Source organism: Anas platyrhynchos, chromosome 9 (assembly GCF_047663525.1).
Source record: "Anas platyrhynchos isolate ZD024472 breed Pekin duck chromosome 9, IASCAAS_PekinDuck_T2T, whole genome shotgun sequence".
In the NCBI taxonomy this organism is placed as follows: domain Eukaryota; kingdom Metazoa; phylum Chordata; class Aves; order Anseriformes; family Anatidae; genus Anas; species Anas platyrhynchos.
In genome coordinates, this window is record NC_092595.1 from 7,340,111 (window position 1) to 7,358,997 (window position 18,887).

At 46.3% G+C, this 18,887-nt stretch overlaps 1 protein-coding gene and 1 long non-coding RNA gene across 10 annotated transcripts in view; one reads left to right on the forward strand and one right to left on the reverse strand.

The window, feature by feature from the left end:
- LOC101796828 (calcium-activated potassium channel subunit beta-2) overlaps nt 1-18,887 on the forward strand; it is a 128,894-nt gene that overhangs the window by 107,777 nt on the left and 2,230 nt on the right. For 4 of the 9 annotated variants that reach the window (XM_013104326.5, XM_005024698.6, XM_027464037.3 and 1 more), the window contains 3 exons: nt 5,956-6,066; nt 12,077-12,247; nt 14,637-14,832. In XM_013104326.5, coding sequence (XP_012959780.1) covers nt 5,956-6,066; nt 12,077-12,247; nt 14,637-14,832 — 478 coding nt within the window. The remainder of the gene's footprint in view (nt 1-5,955; nt 6,067-12,076; nt 12,248-14,636; nt 14,833-18,887) is intronic. The other 5 variants (XM_072042342.1, XM_027464039.3, XM_027464040.3 and 2 more) reach the window with 3 other exon arrangements.
- The window catches only part of LOC106018681 (uncharacterized), a 29,650-nt gene continuing 16,812 nt past the window's right edge, over nt 6,050-18,887 (reverse strand). Inside the window, exons 3-5 of the long non-coding RNA XR_011811294.1 lie at nt 13,611-13,699; nt 11,027-11,137; nt 6,050-7,273 (exon numbers count right to left, since the gene is read on the reverse strand). This is a non-coding gene — a long non-coding RNA (uncharacterized lncRNA). The remainder of the gene's footprint in view (nt 7,274-11,026; nt 11,138-13,610; nt 13,700-18,887) is intronic.

Consider the following 18,887-nt stretch of genomic DNA (forward strand, 5'->3'; position numbering starts at 1 on the left):
CTGGTCTTGCTACCACCAGTTCCTTAGGGCAGTTTTGCCCAGCACTGTCGAAAAGGAAAACATTCCCCATGCCCTAGGGGAAATGAAGCATGGAAACCCCGTTATCACTGACAGAAGTTTTGCCTCTAATTCCCCATCTGCTCTTCTGAATGTTAACCTACAGCATTGGCACATAAGTTTAAATGATAAAGAGGGATTCCAAATAGAAAGCAACACAGTATTAGTCAGCTAGGCTGGTGGTGTCTGCAGAAATGTGGTGTGGGCGCTCATGTTTCAAGAGAGGGAAATTATAGGAGAAAATAATAGAGTTATGTTACGTTGATTGAGGGGAAATGCTGGCATAGAATGGGGAAGTAATGGGTCAAAACCAGATTTATTTATTTTTCAATCTTTAATCCATATGGAATTCTGCACAGCTCCTCCTTCCTATTCTTATTGTTATTTGTGTTTAGCAGCTGCGTAAAATAGCATACAAGGCAAGAAATCTGAAAAGAGAGTAATAATGTGATGCATAGTGTTAACTTACTGGTTTTGGAAATATCCATTTATCTTGGTTAAATAAAAGCTTAGCCCAAGTACTAAGCCAAGTAATCATGATTAGGGAGAGAAAAAGACATTCACCTCCTTAGAAACTCAATACTCTTCAACATTAATAGCACTGCAGTGACATAGCTCGAAGCTGGATGCTTGCTGTAATTAATATAGATTATTGGCAGATGAGGAATGAAAGTATCTGTGCCTGCTCCTGACATTGTTTTCATTCTAGACCAGTTATGAGACCAAAATACATTGGGCTTTTGTTTTGGAGACATGGCCCTTTCACTGTTCAGAGTGCTCTGCTGGCCTCAGAGGACTGCAGAGATTTTGTTCCCTTTGTTGTCTCAAAACTGCATAGAAGGCATATGCATTGTTCTCCCTTATAGAGACTTTGCTTTTGTTCTTTCTCATTATCTTTTTTCCTGACTCTCAAGAAAAATTGGTTTTATGCTAAAAAGTATATTACAAGAACACGTCTACATAGAGATTCATAAGCTCTCAAGGTATTAGTTTTTTAGGGAGGCTAAGTCTGCATTTGTACCATCCAGTGTATCGTGTGCTGAACTCATCCACAAAGCTGGTGATTTAGTGCTTAGACTGATTTTTACCTAAGAGACTGGTGCTGCATTGCACTAAGCCCAGCTCATCAGCCTCGTCTCTGTAGTCATTTGACTCACTTGACTCCCCCAGATTTCCCATCCACTTCATACAACTATTTTGGTAGATATTGTGACTGCTTTTCTGCAAAATGACGCTGTTCCTATTCTCTCTTGTCTGAGCACATCATTATTATCTTTTATGTTGTGTTTCCTAACTTTCTAATCCTCTGCCTTATTGTAGCCCATTTCATTTCTAACTTTCCAGCAGGCTTGCTCCCCAGGCTGGATTTGATCTCTGCACATGAATCTATCAGAAATGTTGATTGCAACTGCTGATCATATTCAAATACCAAAGGGCTACAGATAATGAAGTCTAGGTTCTGAAAGGGTGAGAAATCACCACAGGGTATTTACACTGCAGAATTTACCATTTTGTACTAAGACAAAGAGGAAACGTGCTCATGAGCTCTGAACTGTGTTCTTTGATTTACCGCAGAGGTGCCTACTTCACATCTTCATGTCTCATTTCTGTAGGATGGGGTTATTAAATCTGCCTTTCCCCACCAAGATCATTTCTTAGTCTTAAGGAAGACAAGTCATTTCTACTCGGTGTATGTGATAACCAGGTTTACACACTAATGTGGTCAGTACTATTCCCAGCCTGACTGAACATCTGTCTGTGTCCAGAGGTCCTCCAGCAGGTCCAAGACACCACTAGTGTGGGCAGGGGGATTGAGCTCACATTCCTCTTGTTCCTCCCATCTGGCAATCCCAGACACTTAGATTCAGCTAACTGGTCTTTGCATATGCCAGCAGATTTAATACGTCTTTCAGTGACAGCCAGGGAAAATCAGGTAACGCAGAGTTAAATAGCATGCTTGAATTGCTGGGTCACATTGGCAGTGCTGGTCCAGCACTCCTGGTCCTCTTCTCTAGCCACTGTTTTGGATCCGATTTTTCTTGACATACCTGCACAAACCCAGTGCAACAGCAGCTGCCTACAAAGGTGAAACAGCACAACTAAATCTAAAGCAGGAAGCCAACCTGCTCACCAGGGAGGCAGCATGGTCTGGTAGGCTTGTGCACTGCTCTGAGGCAGGGACAAGTCAATTAAGTGCTTGTGCAAATCATCCCCTTTGCCTGTACATCCCCTGCACCTTGGTTTCACGCCTGCACTTTTGCAATAAAAACATCTCTTGGTAATGGTCTTTAGTAAGACGTGACATGTGAAACCTCGGTGGTGGTCTGGTATTCACACTGACTGCCCACCCGTCAGCAGCGAACACGTTCAGCCCACTGCAGGCTGCTAGAGCCTAGTAAAAATTAACAAGCTACTAAATGCAGACTGCTGCATTTTGCCACAGAAAATAAAGTCAAACAACAGCTAAAATAGAGGAGGAGAGGGGGGGAAAGGAGAGCAGAGAAGGCAGACCAAAGGAGGCATAAGAGTTGTATTTATTTTTTAAACCCATCTCTTTTAGCGTCTGCGATGAATGCTGTAACTAAAGGAATCTAACTGAATTAGAATTTCAATATGTCCTGAGCAGATTGGAGCCGTTTCCATTCATGAGCAGCACGTCCCAGCTGTAATTGCCTGCTTGCTTATCCACACAGCTCTTTACAGCTAATCCAAATGTGGACTCAAAAATAAATAGTGCCAGAGCATTCAGTTCCCGATGGGCAGCCGTTTCAGCATCGCCTCTGCCTTTGCTTTGTTCCGGCCGGTGCTCTCGATGGCACGGGGACTGGCTTAAAGGAGATAAAAGATGATTGACCCTCTCAGGGAATTAGGTGGGAGAAAAACCGCTCCTGCCATAGCTGCCCTGCCTGTTTGTGCTGTTCCTCTGGGTGCTGCCTTGCAGCTGTTTATCTCCCTCTGTCCTCACCTCTCTCCCCAGCCACGTTGCTCCTCTGATCCCGTTCTCTGTTGTGGCTTTCTGAGGGCAGTTGGTGCCCTCCCTGTTCCCCTCTGTGTGCTCCTACCCACACACACCGTCAGGGTTTTAGCACTGCTTTCCTCAAATGAAACATCTCTTCAGGGATATTTAAAAGCCATGCACTTCTCAGATCAGGTCTTTTTTGGAAGCGTGTGAAGCTGAGGCACTGCTGCACATAGCTGGAGCTGGAAGGGACGACGCTGCTGATGGGACTTGGCACTGCACAAAGCAGGGCTCTGCCTTTGCTCTCTGACACGGGGATCTGCACGTGTCCACCCTCCTCAGCAGGGGAGAGGTGACTGCCCATCCTCTTCCAGGATATTTTCTCCACTAAGCCCACCACAGAGTTCCTGGGAGACTTTGGACCAGTCTCAGCAGCCTCTGTGCCATAAGTTAAAAGAAAATTTGCCTTTAAAAACAAAACCAAATGCACCTGTATTTTGCCCACAGCTGAGCTGCATCCCCATGTGATGACTTGTCACTGGCAGCCTCATTCTTCTCCTCTTTTGGACACGGAGCCGCCTTTAGTCTGTCCTCTGGGAGCCCAGGAAGACCACCCTGGGTCCTGGACATTAACCTTCAGCTCAAAACCTAGGTGGAGAGCTCAGCTCCAAGCTCAGGGGAGATTTAGAAAAAGGTCTAGAAATAGAGGTGCGTTCATTAATGCAGCATCATTAGCGATCAGTCTTCCTAAACGTTTGTCAGTACATTAACACCAGCTCCCCAATGTCCATTTTTCCCCTTCCAATAACAAGGAACCCAAATTCAAGGTCACCTGCCAGTTGGATTAGTCAGGTAGTGGAGCCAGAGCTCCGGAGATGCTCCAACGAAAAGGGTTATTTATGTCCCTCTGTCCTGCACCGTGCCATTAGCTTGCGGTACATCAAGGTCTGGTCACGGGGCAGAAATACACTGTTTGATATTGCTGTTGCTGCTTCACGATTTACTGTTGTTGCTGCCAGGGCGTTAAATGTTCCCTAAGTGGTAACTGTCGTCTGCTAATGTAGATACATTTCTTTTATGAGTTAGCTTATTGCTGTCTCTCTTAGTCTACTTTATTCTTCTGCTATGGCCACAGACAAGTGGAATTAGGGCAAGCAGATCACAATATAATACCCAAAGCACCTGCTAAGGATTTTGAGATTCACCCTCAGAATTACGTCTCTTTCGGAGCAATTTGAAGCAGGCCCTCACCAGCAGGTTCTCTTCACACCACGGGCCTCAGGTGTTTGCTGCTGGTGGTGGGAGACATGCTGATATTCCTTAGTGGAAACTTTATCAGCTTTTCTAGTGAGGTCCATAAAATCCATTGGAAGATAATGTTCAAGAAGAAGACAAGACTGGGAGAAGATGAGAGAAGATGGGTTAGCCCTGGCAGAGGCATTGGTGTCACAAGCCCTTGGAGGTGCTCTCAAGTCAGCCCAGAGCAGTGAAGTGCCCTGGGCATGGATGTAAATGTGTTCATAGGAGTTGTGCAGTTTGTACTCTGAGCCTCTCCCTTAAGCATTGTACATTTATTCAGGACAGATCCCCGGTGCCAAGAACAAGGTGTGTTTTGTAAAATCCAAAGCTTGGCCTTCTTGACTGTCTCTGTGGCAACAATGCCAAGAGGCAAATGTGTTGAGGCCACATGGGGTAAATAATGAAGGAAACAACCTTGTTCAGGCAAAACCGAGCAGAAATCCCAGGGTCCAACCCAGCATCCTGACTCTGACTGTACAAAAGAGAAGTTACACCAGGTACAGCAGCTGCCCTGTGGGAGTATTCCCCAGGAGGAGATGGTTGTGTAGCTTGTAGCCATTATATTTTAGAAGTCTTACAAAGGTCTTCAAAGGAGGGCCTTGGAGGGGGGATCTTAACATTACTGGTCTGCAGAAGGCTTTTACCTCAGAGCTAACCCTCACCTAAAGGAAATTCAGACCTCAGTCACTTCTGGCCTCTGGAGTGGCTGATGTAAAGCTATCAGTGTTAGGATTTTACACAAGATTAGGGATGCAATTGCGTGCTAAACAGTGACCGTTAGCTTGGATTGCCCAGCTAATGAAGCAGGCAGCATTAACGCAATCACATAGGGACTGCTGCAAGGCACTGGCACTATGAGGAGTGTCTGAAATCACGCTGACCCCAGGGGGAAGAAGGACAGCCCCCTTCCTCCGCTGGCACCCCCTTGGTGGGACAGGCCCTCTACTGTGATTTGCTCTGGAGTTTGTGAATCTGCTCCCTCCCTGCTGAGGAAGCTCAGCCAGCTCAGGCAGGCAGCAGAAGCTGCTGGTTACTTCTAATGCATGCCCAAGTTTTGCTCAAAGAACAGACTCTCTGGTAGAGTTCACCACCACCTCTGGCTGGCTCCAGGAGAACTCGAGCTGTGGGAGCACAGCCAGTTGGGCTTTCCTCCGGGCAGTTCACATATGACACCCTCAAGGGAGCAGTGATAAATATATAATTTTATTTCCCAGCAACAGGGAGCCTTGGGGCTTAGCCTAGGAGAGGTCTCGGTCCAACATCCAACACAGCCTCCAGCCCTCGGACAGCTGCTCTGCACCCTCCTGCTCAGTGCAGAAACACCAGCGTGAGGATTAGACCCAAGGACACACAACACATTTCTGGCTGTGATCACCATAAAAACACTTTTTAGCTGGTGGCTGATAGATGCTATTTCACCTTCTAAACTACAGTTATTACAGGAAGGAAGGGCTTACAAGACTTGTCCTTCATTTCCACCACTGCTCTGCCATCCCCATTATTTTACATCTCACCTCACGTTAACGAATGGTCCATCTTCAAAGCACGCTGGGCACAGCCACAGGGGATTTGGCACACTGGAAGTAACTTGTACTGCTGCTTTGCATGGGCAGTGACAAAAACTATCCCTCTTCCCCCAGGTCCTTCCATCGTCCCACTGCAGCAAGCAAAAACAACACTGGGCAACCCTCTAAAATGTTTATTTGGACCAGTGGCCGGAGCTCTACATCTTACAGACATGATGAGAAAAGGTAAATGGCATCGATGCTGGTTGTCTCGGATGGGTTTTGAATTTCTAGGAGTGTGCCCTGTCACTGCTCCTCAGTGGGGGCATAGGGAGAGGGAGGGGGGATGCAAAGGGTGCATCCTCTTATCCCTTGCTCCCCCCAGCTCCTCTCTGAGGTCCATCCCTGAGGCTGGCATGCACGCATTGCACATTTTATGGCACACCAATCCCCAGGTGTAGTTTTGCAGCCACAGCTCTATGCCTTTCGCAGGTGTCCTGCTTCCAGCCAGGAGCCCAGAGCACACCCACCCCCCTCCTTACGCTGCTCACAGCCCCCTTTCTCCAAACCATGTCTAACTGTTCCACATCTGGGCGATGTGTCCAGCTCTCAGAGATGTTTCCTGTTCCTGTGCATGCGTGTGAGGGCAAGCATGTGTGCAAGGCACTGCACAGCAGATGGGTGATGACAAGCAGGTGGAAAGGGAGGTGGCTACTGGGAGGGTGCCAGCCCGCTTCAGTGGTGTTGCTGGATGAAATAGGCTGACGAGACAGAGGAATAAACGAATTACTGGGTCTCCCGGGGGGCAGAGAATTGCACAGAGGAGAAGGAAAGGGAAGGAGAGGTTTTAAGTCCTCAGACAAAGCAGCACTCAGTTGGGAATGAAAGAAGTTAAATATCGCTGATGAAGGAACAATTGTCAGTAATACTCAGACTCATCCTTCCAAAATCTCTCTCCTTTGTAGTAAGATTTGCTGGACAGCTTGTCTTGTCACAACCGGACGCATTTCCCTCTCTTTTCTTTCCCCCTTCTCCCTTGCCTCCTCTCCTTCAGTTCTCCTTGCAGTCACTGCTAAATGCAATCACAAAAAATCAGACTCCAGTGAAACAAAAGCAGAGGTCAGTACATCTACAGTGCCAATTAGCAAAACACACTCCTCAGATATTCTAATGAGACATTACTGCTGGCATCTGCTTGGGAAAATGGGCTGGTGAGTTCAGACCCCAGAGCTGCCCCCAGGATGCAGGGTTTCTTTGGAGAATTAACCAGTCTGCTGAACTCTGCTGCAAAGGCCATGTAGGTGCTCAGCTTTGGATACTCTGATCCCAAAGAGATATTTGGAGGACCTCAGCTTGGCAGCAGGTTTCCATGGACTTTCGGTTGGAGCTGGCTCTCTGCCTCTTGCATTTCTTCAGGTCTCCTCTGCAACTGCGTTTTCCCCAGGCTAATGTTCTGTGTGAATACACAGACATGGATGGGATGGTCCAAGGCTAGGCACTTGCAGGAGATATCTGCCCACAGGACGGGCTGGCCAGGAGCCACGTGCTCCTGATTTGCACAGCCTTCAGCTCCTAGCATGTCTTCCTGCAGGGCTGGCTGACTTGGGCTGGGCGCTGTGCTAAGCAGGGCTGGCCAGCATCTGGTCTGCTCAGACCTGGGGAGAGCTCACCCCATCTGCCTGCAGAGGTGGGAGCAGCACCCCTGTACCTACACGCTGGCCTTGGCAATTTCAGGTGCCTTGTCAAGCCATCAGGAAGGATCGTTTGTACCCTATGAGTGATAAATAAATGCAGGACGGAAGGGGGAGAAGAGAAAATGGGAACAGGAGAGTGCTGACCACAGCCTCAGGGCTGCAGAAGAGAGGTGTGAATGTGGAGCAAGTGTTGCTGACGGGAGGGATTCGTTTGCTAGTGTCTGGCAGCAATTTTAACACATGTAAGGTCACAGGCAACATCACTGTACCAAACAGGCAGTGCGTTTTAGACAAATAACATCCCCTAAGCCATCCTTTCCTAGGAATTCTGTGCTCTTTAAGCTTCAGATGGGAAATTGTCAGCTGGGGCAGCAAACTTTCGTAGCAGCAAACCTTAATAATAGCCTGCTGCAGCAATGGGTCATTGCTGCAGGGGAATCATCTCCTCCTGGGTGGGAGGTGTCTTACCAGCATCTGCTTCTGCAGGACCAAGGCCAAAAGTTATATTCGTTGCTCTGTTTTGGAAATCTGCTGTTCCCCATCTGCCACTTTTTAGGCTTTGGAAACCTAACCAAGCCCTCATTCTTTCTCAGCTGTCCATTATGTTTCCACAGCACTGTAAGATTGGAAAACCAGAGCACTGGATTGGTGTGGTTTGGTTTGGTCTGGTTTGGTGGGGACAAGGGAGGGAATAAAGTGAGTGAAATCTGCTCTTACCAATAGGAATCCTTCCACAACCACCATGGAGATTTGTGTAAGAGCTCCAGGGAGATCGCATGTTGCCATAGCTCTGACAACAAAAATCAATGCGGCTAAATATACCCGGTAAAGAAAAATGTAAAGAAATTGGCTTCTGAGCAGAAAAGCCCCTGAGCACTGGGAATACTGTAGGTAACAAACAGGAGTTTTCTGAGTTTTGCATTCAAGGATTTCTGATATCAGCAGACATCTCAACACAAGGTAATTTGAGTGACTTCTGCATACTAACTGTGATATACGAGTGGTAAATGTGAATTCAAAGTCACTCTGAATAATGCAAGCAGACAGGTATCCCCCCTGCCAACCCCACAGCAGCTCTGTGCTGTCAGAGGCAGCATCTCCCTCAGCACCTGCACCATGGCCCATCTGCAAGGGAAGAAATTTGAGTGGAGGTAACTCATATTTATCTTCTGAAAAATAAAGCAATTGCAGGTGCTTGGTTATTCTAGTTTTCCAGGGCAGAACCTGGATTGCCTTTGCAGCATGCTTAGATCTACCCATTTGGGAGTGAAATGAGAACTGCTGTACTGGAGAAGCCTTACCTCAGCCCCCTCCTGCTCTGTGTGACAGCGCCCGGCTGCAAACCCTTAGGACCTTTTCTAATAAACACCAATAAATCCATTGCATCCCCGGGGCTGCACCAGTCCTGCACCAGTCCTGCACCAGTAACACACAGAGCACATGGGGAGCATGTGGCAAGTTTCATCCTTTATGTAAGTTGGTGCTAAAAGATCATGTCCCCCATGATGGCAAAGGAAGGCCTTGGCTGCAGCAAATATGAGCAACTCTGCAGATGTAGAACTTCTTTAGGAAGGCTGGCTGGCTCAGACCAGCACTATAGTTCTCCTTGGTGGTCTAGTATTTGGACTAATAACATAACCCAGGCTGCCAGAATCCCTCACACAGGTCCTTCCCCTCCCTTCACCTGCAGGGCACAGAAGGAGCCACGGAGCATCCTGCAGAGGGATCCCTGCTCTGCTGTGTGGGGGGGGAGATACAGAGAGGGAAATCTCTGCTCTGTCCCTGGCAGGCACGGTCACGGCCGAGGTTTCCTCTCTGGCAGCTGAACCTGGGTAGAGCAGCCAGCCCGTATCCTGCGAGCAATTTGGCAAAAGGAACACGGAGATTTAGCAGGGGAGAACTTCAGTTTGGAAATGATGAGGACAGCAAAGACCTTTCGTCCTTGGAGGATTGCTTTCCATTAAATGTCTTTGCAGAATCTGTGCTCTGACAGCTGGCACTGCTTTAAAAACAAACTACACCCCCACCCACGCCAGTGTCCTATTTGGGGAGTTGTCACACGTAATCACAAGTATTCGATGGAGTCCCCGAGATGCGCGGTGTCGGGGTGCAGTGCTGTGTGTGTACGCAGGGCAGCCGTCAGCTAATTGCAGCTGTGCAGCCCTGGGGTACAGAATCAGCCGGCTGAGCACGACGCCTTGCCGGCTCACCGAGCAGGGAGAGGTCCCTGGGCTGTGCCACAAGTTCACACGTACCCAAAATCCTTCCCACAGAACAGCAAGCACACAGGCAGATGCCATAGCTGCTGCTCCAGCTGAGGCGATGCTGAGGCTGCCCTGCTAGTGGCAAAATGTTGTATGTACACTATCCTGTCCCCAAAACCAGGGCTCTGTAGTACAAAATGTGCAGCCAGGTAATAGCTGATGTTCCTGGTGTGACAGGGAGTACATTGCTCCCTCCCCAGAGCTGTCAGGAATGGGAAGAGGAGGAGGGATGGTCAGGCAGTGTGTCTCCTGGGTGGTATCAGGGCTGCTGTCCACCCACCATGAGGCAGGCGGGGACCACACACTGTCCTCTTTGCCCACCACCTGCCAGAGAGTGCATCTCTACAATGCACCCTTCAGTCCCTCTTTTTCTACCTCTCATTCTACATCAGAAGGATCCAATACATCAGGAGTATTTGCAACCATTCTCAATTAGCTGTTTGTTTTTAAATTGTCCATCAGTGACCCTTCTTATGTTCTAGCTGCTCTGGTGACATCAGTGAGTGATGGCACTGTGTGCTCTGTGTCTACATGCAGACATGAGTTATGCTGTGTGATCGGGTAATGTTCTGGAACTGCATGACAATTTCTTCCTTCCTGCCGACTTCCATTTGGGAGCACTGCAAATCCTAATAGCAGCTCTCAGAGTTAAATACAGTTTGATAAATAATAATAGAAAAGTAACGTTAGATTATTGCTCTACATCACTTCTTTGAAGGCAACGGCATCTACCAGTTCACAATATATTTTTCTCCCCAGCACCAGGGAAAATTTTGACAGGCTGAATTACCATTTAATTTCCAACTAGAAAAACACTGACAAGCTTTAAAGGATGGTTTTGAAGAGAAACCATGGACAGCTAAAGATGTAAATTACAGTAGGATGAAGAAACTTCAAGGGGTCATAGGTATGGGAGACTATCTGACTGCACTAGCACCTAAGCACAATTTTTGCTGTAAAACCCCACACCATATGTGCTTTGCCTGGCTATGACTCATCATCTAAACACAAATTCAATTCCAGCTTCAAGGAGTTTATGATTGAACTTTTTTTTTCTTGTTTCTACTGTGCTTATGTATGATTTTGCATCTGTCTTAACTCTATTTCCTTGTCCCTATTAGTGGATGTAAATTACACGGTTGGTCTGTCACATGGTGCTTTTTTTCCACGGTTGCGTGAAACTTGGTGGTTTCAGCTTAAAAGAGTGGTGGGTTTGCTAGAGCCCAAAGTGATGTTGATGTTGCTCACCTGCCATTTTGCAGACAGTAGAAGAGGAACTTCTTCCACGTGTACCTCTATGTCCATGTTATGGTGGTGCCAGGGCTCAGAGGCGTGCGGTTCACATGCTTCGGGTGCTGCCTGGATGATTCAAAAGAACCGTAACAGAAAACACAGGAGATTTTGACCAGCCTCAGGTCTGTAAGTACATTTTAAACCCACAAAGTTTGAGTGTGTTTGAAATGTACTCAAATATTTCCTTCTTCACCATTGTGTCCTCATGACCCATTGAATCATCAAAGGCTCGGAGATGAAAGAAGGACTTATGGTTAGAAAATGGAAAGGACTCTGCTGAAGGGGGAATGGTTTGTTGTATCTTCTTTTTTTTTTTTTAATCCCAGAACAAATAGCTTTAGTGAAAATTTTTCTGTGAGGGTTTTCAATGTAATGAGTAACGGGTCTTCCAGAAAGCAATTTTAAAAATAAAGTAAATAAGCTCCCGATCAAAAAAAAAAAAAAACACCACAGAAATCAATTGCAAAATCCCCATAGTGTTTCATGAGCTTTGAGTCACACTCAGCATGGAAAATTTCCACTAACCTATAGGGAATCATGAAAGAACACTGTCCTTTCATAAAAAATCGGTGACTACTTTCTTCAGGCTCTTTCCTACATGTGGTAACGTAAGACCTGTTACTATAATGAACTGAAGAAAAGGCACCTCCTATAACTAAATATCTTCTAATGGCCGGAATTGGCATTGAGAGGTCAAATTCATCCACAGTAGAATTATACTGAGCCAATGAAGCTGCACCAAAGAAGGATTTACTGAGCTGGCACAAGTGTCTAATCTTTCTATTTGCAATAAGAGGTTTTTACCTTTTCAGAAATGGCTGTAATTTGTTTTGGAGATGAATAAATTTCCACCAGGTCAGAATGAATCCATTGAAAATGGACACCTGAGGACCCTTAAGCCTTTCTCACCCACAAGATGGGTATGGAGGTGGAACTGCCCACCCCACAGAGGGCTCATTGATTAAATATGAACTTCACATAAGAATGTATTATTTTCAACCTCAGAAATATTTACCAAAAAATCAGGGATCACGATCTACTGGACAAAAGGAAAACAGTCACAGCCCTAAAAGCTGGAGAAGACCGGGCCATACTCCTCGGGCTGGCCATGATGGTGTGCTCTATCATGATGTACTTTCTCCTGGGAATCACCCTGCTGCGGTCTTACATGCAAAGGTAATTTCATTACAGTTGCCCTGACCTCACACGCTCTGTTCCAGCTGACTTACTGTTGATTATTCTTTTAACTATTTTTATATTTTTTTTTCCTTTGGTCAACATATGTCAGATTCTGCATTTGCTTACCCCAGTATAAATTACGCATAGCTACAGTGAAAAGCAAGCTGAGCAATGCCAGCATAAGCAAGGGAAGTATTAGATCCCTGTTTGACGAAATCTTGATCCATAAGCCTTAGACTTGCCACAGTTTAACATATCTATAATATCCACATCAGCTGGCTTGCAGCCTGCTGAGCTCCGTAAGCCTCGCAGCGGCTGTTGCTGTAAAGCCCAGGCAAACTCTGGAGAGAACAGCAAAAATATTTAGCTGCCTCAAGAAACAATGCATTTGCAAATGAAAAATGAAGAATCTATCTGGGAAAGAAATCCAGCTGCTTTGGAGCATGTAGTTTTCCATGTAGGTTACTGCTTTCATGTCAACAAGTGAAATCCTCCCAAAATAGAGTAATTTGCTGAAAGTGAAGGATCATCTTTCATCATTACTGCTCTGTACTTAATTTTTCTGAGTCTTTCTCTGGCTTTCTTCTCTGATATTGAGCAGAAAGTTTGGCCTGTAATTCATTAGCAGTATTTGAAAGCAGTTTTCAAGCACCAACCCTATTTAAAATTCAGCCTAGACTGTAATAAGGCTGTCAACAATGTTTTTTCTGCCCTGATCAGCAAAGTTAAGAGAATGAAAAATGCATAATTGCGGATCAAAAGGCTGGTGTATCATGCCCAAACCCACTCTGAGGTAGTGGCCAATACCTGGCACATGCTGGCTTATCCCCAGCAGGCTTCATATTTAGATATGCACAATTAGTGCCTGAAGGTAACTGGTATGAATATCCTCCATTCTAATGGTGCACTTGCAGGAAAATATTCCTTCTTGACCCTGCCCCAATAAAGAAAAAAAAAAAAAAAAAAAACAACCACAAACCCACAATGCATGAAGATAAACTGTGCTGATTTTCAGCATCTTAGTTGTGTGATAAAGGTATTTGTCCCTGTTTAAATCCAGGCAAAGTTTAGCTTTTTGAAGATAGGGATCAAGCCCTTTTAAGTATCTAAGAGTATTTGCATTTCCAAATTGCTCTCCCAGACCTTTTAGCAATACCAGGGTCAATTGTAGAGGCTGCTAAGGTCAGAACTGCTCATGTGGAAAGATGATTTATATTACAATCTATGTGAAAAATTGCCAGAAGATACCAAAGCACCTATGAAGTACCACATATTCCAACTTCACAAGTCTGTTGTAGGTAGGTGTTAGTTTATCCTCCCCGTTCATGAATAAAGGTTAAAGTGAGGAAACGAAGGCTACCCTGTGCTGTCACGTCTCTCGGCACAGCCAGATCTCCTTAGGGGTTATTTTCCTTTGCAGACAGCAATACCCATCCAGCAGAATGCTTCCTGGGAAGAAAAAAAAGAAAAAAAAAAAAAGAAACCTTTCATTCGATTTCCCTCCAGAAATCATAGCATAATTTAATAAAAATGTAAAACAGAATATACAAGCGTAATTACTGCCAAAATGAAATACCAAGAGAATTAGTCAGCAATCTTGGCTATCACTTATCACTGAAAGCCTTTTGCAGGCTTCGGCACGGAGCAGACAGACCTCGGCTTCCTCCTGGCTGTGGCCAGGGACAGGCTGCGCTCTCCTCCCTAAGGAAAACACAGCCATAGGTTGTTAAATACATACAGAAAACCCAGGTGAACAGCGACAGTACATACCCAGGCTCCCTCATGCCAGTTTTAACCTCTAGTGAATGTGAGATAAGCTGAAATCCCCCAGAACGACTACATCAGGAGATTTAACTTACTGAAAAGCAGGCAAGCTGCTACCAGAAAAGCTTTCCTGCTGGTAGAGCTGCAAGTTGTACCACTTGTATGCTACTGGGGGCTTGTGCATATGGATATCCGTACCCCAGGAATGCAAAGTTGTCCCCCACTTTAAGCTGAGCTGGACTTTGTGGTGAACCACTGAGTCTTGGTTCACAGTGCCCCGTCATGAAGTTGCTCTCCCCAGGGCAGGCTGCTCCGTTTCCTTGTCTGCTGATTCCCTTTGATCTCAGATACCTTCTTCAGTCTGAGTTCCTTTTTCATTTACACATAGGAGTAAGTGAATCAGGTATTTTTGTGCCAAAAGCACAAACGGTAGGGACTGCAGAATAATACCCTCTGTCTGTGATGTGTGACATGAGGAAGCCCAGCCTTTGCTCCAAGCCCCACAGCGTGTCCCATCAGCCTGCAAGGTGCCCTGGGTTTATCCCTGATGGGAAGGCTGAGCTGCAGTTAGCACTTATTGCCCATTCTTGCCATGCTCTAACATCTCCTTTTGTCTGCTTAGCGTCTGGACGGAAGAGGCTCAGTGCTCGCTTCTCAACGCATCCATCACAGAAAGCTTCAACTGCTCATTTAGCTGCGGTCCAGACTGCTGGAAAATCTCTCAGTACCCCTGCCTCCAGGTGTACGTCAATCTCACTTCTTCCGGCCAGAAGCTTCTGCTCTACCACAACGAAGAAACAATGAAAATTAATTCTGAGGTAGGAGCGCAGAATGAAATTTCTTCCAAAGTGGGTTTCTGCAGGGCTGCTCGTTCTGTTATATCCATTCCCTGCTGTAAAGCGATATAACGCTTCCAGCTCCTGCTTCCCTGGTAAGCACAGAGCAGAGAAAGCAGAAATCAGAGCCCGGACAGAGCACAGCACATCCCACATGGGGTGGTGGTCCCAGGGGGGCAGGAGAATAGGAACGGCCTCATTTCTGCAGGGCCAGACAAGGCGGCAGAGGGAGATGAGAGCCCTGTGCCTGGCAGCAGATGTGGCTCCGTCTGCATTTCTGGTGACAAACCCTGAGCCCTGGCAGTCTCTGCTGAGGTCGGCTGTGTTGCTGGGGCCATGGCACAGCACTTATCCCTGCCGGCGGTGCAAAGATGCTGAAAGTTTACAGAGGAGAGACTGTCAGGAGAAAAGACACAGAATAAAAATAAAAGACAGACTAAGAAGCCAGCCCATCTTTCTTGCACAATTTCTCTGATTCCAGACGTTGAAACAAAAACATATTTCACAGAAGAATTCCTTTCTCTGCTTCAACAACCACGAAACCCAGCGTGACTCAGCCCAGGTGGGACGGAGACAGCTCCCGCCTGGCGGCTGCGGTGAAGGCAGCGGATGCACGGCCGGCATCCCTCCGGCCACAAAGGCGAGGCTGGCAGGATGCCCTCTCCCCACCACCACTTCCTTGCCCCTACAGCACCTGGGTACCGAGGTCTGCAGGCTGCAGTGAGCCGGGAAGCAGCTCAGGCAGTGGGCGTGCAAGTGCCAGAGCTGCACTGACTGCTTTGCTACCCAAGGTCACCGAACCCCAAACTACAGGCGCTCGGCAAACCGCAGCCCACAAAGGCTGAGCCCCATTGTCAGGCTGCTGACAACGTAACCTATTGTGTTTCTATTTATGGCAGCAGTTCGGTAGACCAAATTACTTCTGCATATTAAGATGAAGTGATATTAAAATGAGTCAAAGCACAGAGTGGTTGCACGGGGCCGGTTGTTCTGCTGGATAATTAGCTCCTGTGGCTGAGAGATGAAGTCCTCCGGATCTGAATTGTGAAATGCAGCAGTGCTCCCCAGCCCAGTTTGGTGTCAGTGCAGAAATGAGGCACACTTAGCTCATTCCATGGCACTTGCAAGCCAGGACAGACCCAAATTTCTGCTGGGGCAGAAGTAAAATCCAGTGATGCTCATGCTGTGATTTGGTTAAAATAGATCAGATCAGTCTCTGTGCTCCACTGGATTCAAATAAATCAGCAAGTTCAGCATAAATCTTCACTTTCTGTTATTGATGATTTTTATTTGCTGAAAACAGACTTTGAAATTCCCCCAGCCACCTCCTCTTCCTAATTTAATGTAGGCACAGTTAATACTCCTCCAGCCCAAGGTTGTTTTACAGGTTAAGCTCTGCTCTCAGGAGGATTCCCAGCTTTTCCTGATATGCTGCTGCTGATTATGTGACCTGAATCCAAATGCAGTTTTGAATACGAGTTCTCAACAGCTGTAAACTACCTGGCTTGTTGTGCCTGGCTGGGATCAGCAGAGCCTCCAGGTTTCAGACCAGCACAGCCCATCTCAGCAGTGCTCCATACGTGTGATACCAACTAGGCTGTTGGCAGTAGCCGCACCTGCTCGAGAGCCAAAATCTGGGGAGAAACGGTGCCTCCTGCTGCAGAAGTCAACTTCATTGACTTAAACAACACCACCTCCAGCTTGCCCAGAGATTTGTGTGGTGTCCATCCCTGGAGATACTCACATGTGACTGGATAAGTCCCTGAGCAGCTCTTCATTGAGCAGAGCTTTGGACTGGACATGCCCCCATGTAGACAGCCTGTACTGACTGACTGATCCTTTAAATTAGAAAAGTAGGGCTGGAAATATAAGTTTTCTTTATATCTACCTAGGGCATGCTTCTTGTGATCAGATTGCAAGTAACACAAGAGCCACTTTTCTCATGTTGTGTCACAGAATCCTTACTGGAGGCAGAGACACAAAGTTTACTTCCATGTTTGCAGGTTCCCAGGTGTTCAACAATGCAGAAGTGTAATAAAACAGCATAGAGTTAGCAGGCTACATTCACAGATACAGAGTAAGTGATAGACACAAAACTCCCTGCCAGGCATTGGAGAAAACTAAATGGTGATCAAAACAAAGGAAACACTCCAAGCATCCCATTATCAGTGTCTGCCTTCTTGCCTGCCAGCCACCTACACAATGCTCAGGGGAACTGGGACAAGGCCACTAGCACGTGGAGTGAAGGGCACTGTATCTCGGAGAGCACACGGGAGGCTGTAGCACAGGGAGAGATGATTTTGGCACAAGGAGCCTGGGCTGAGAGACAAAACACATCAACCTCCCTTGCACAACTGACTTCCATGGCTTCGTATTTTCAAACCCTCTTGGCACAATCAGCCCAGCCAGCCCAACACGGCTGGTGGCTCGGGGCCATCAGACATCAGAGGCAGCAGCTCAAGTTCTGCTGCTGCATCAGGTCTCCTACAAAAGTGTCTGGAAAATAGTCCACCTTGCAGGAAGCCAGGACTTGCAGAACCTCCCCACTGCACTCCTGAGGTGTTTCTGCAGACTTGGAGTCCAGGAATCTGTCGTTGTTTGGGCTTTTACGTGGCTGCTGTTTTCTGAGGAAAGAGCTTGGAAAAAGTGGCCAAGTCCTCACTCAATCTCTTCCCTCAGGACAGTAAAAGTTGGGACTTCAAGAAACAAAAATATCTAGCACCAAATTTGAAAAACCAAACAAAACAACAACAAACACCCACCACCTAAATATCAGAGCTGGAAATACTGCTAAGACAGTGACAGCATATAATTCAGTAAAAGAAAATGAGGCACAGCTTCACTGAAAAATTTCCCCTACTTATTAGATTCTGATGTACTGAAGAGTCATAGGCAGTGGAAGAGGGCTTGTGGCTTTGGAAATTTAAGACAAATCTGAACAGAGTGCGAGACAATATCCAGGGGGGAGCAGTCCTGCATCCACTGGGAAGATGGATGAGATATTACTGCTCTGATATTTTCCGTCTCTAATTTCTAGAGCTCTATGAAATATTCATAATGGCAGGCTGACATGCTCTACCATTAATGCTCCAGTCTGCTAACGCCAGACAATCTTCCTGCCGTGCTTCAAATCATATTCTGGGCTAATAAACCTGCCAATGAATCAATCAAATCCTGTTATGAGCTTAATCTTTTGATCATTATTAGGACTAGAGATTTGTCTCAGTATGTTATGAAAAGTCACAGCACAGTTATGAAAAAGAACTGAGGGACATTTGTAAAGTTTATACATTAAAACAATAAAAACCCACGGGTCACATTAGTTTAATCAAGATGTCTTTTCCATTCAAAAAAATTTACTCTTTCACATTAAATTATCAAAGTTTAATTATCACCCCATACAAGTGAGACCAGCAGTGCAGCAGGGGAGCATGGCAGGACCCATGAGCAAGTTAAGCAACAGCCCAAGGGCCTCCCCAGCAGCCAGGCTGGTCTCCAGCAAGAGGCTGAAGGGAAGCCTTCTGCCACATCCCGAAGAAAATCCGTTTTCTCTTAGACTTTCCATTTGTTCTTAACTGAGTCATTGCCCCTAAGGGAAGATTTGTATTAAGGTCTCTTTGGGGCCTTTCCCTCTGTGAGAGAACTCCTGTGCCTAAGATCATGTTGATCCAATGCAAGTGAGGTCCAATCTACCAGATTTGTATTTACAGCGAGCCAATTACCCATCTCACTGCAAGAATACACACACCACTTAAGATGAAGAGGTGCTTCATCAGTTCCATTTCTGCATGTGTAAATTAGCAATAATAATATATTCACCTATCCATGAGGCCGCTGTGCAGATTAAAGCACTAATGTTTGTACAGCACTTGGAGGAACTCCAATGGGCAATTCCTTAGATGTACATAACAGTGAGTTTTGTCTGGGATAAATGTATTACTGACTTAATAGCATTGTGTTTCTTTTGAGAAGCATAATCATCTCTGAATTCTCCTGTTCGTCACCTGAAAACAGACATAGTATCTGGTTTGAAGATG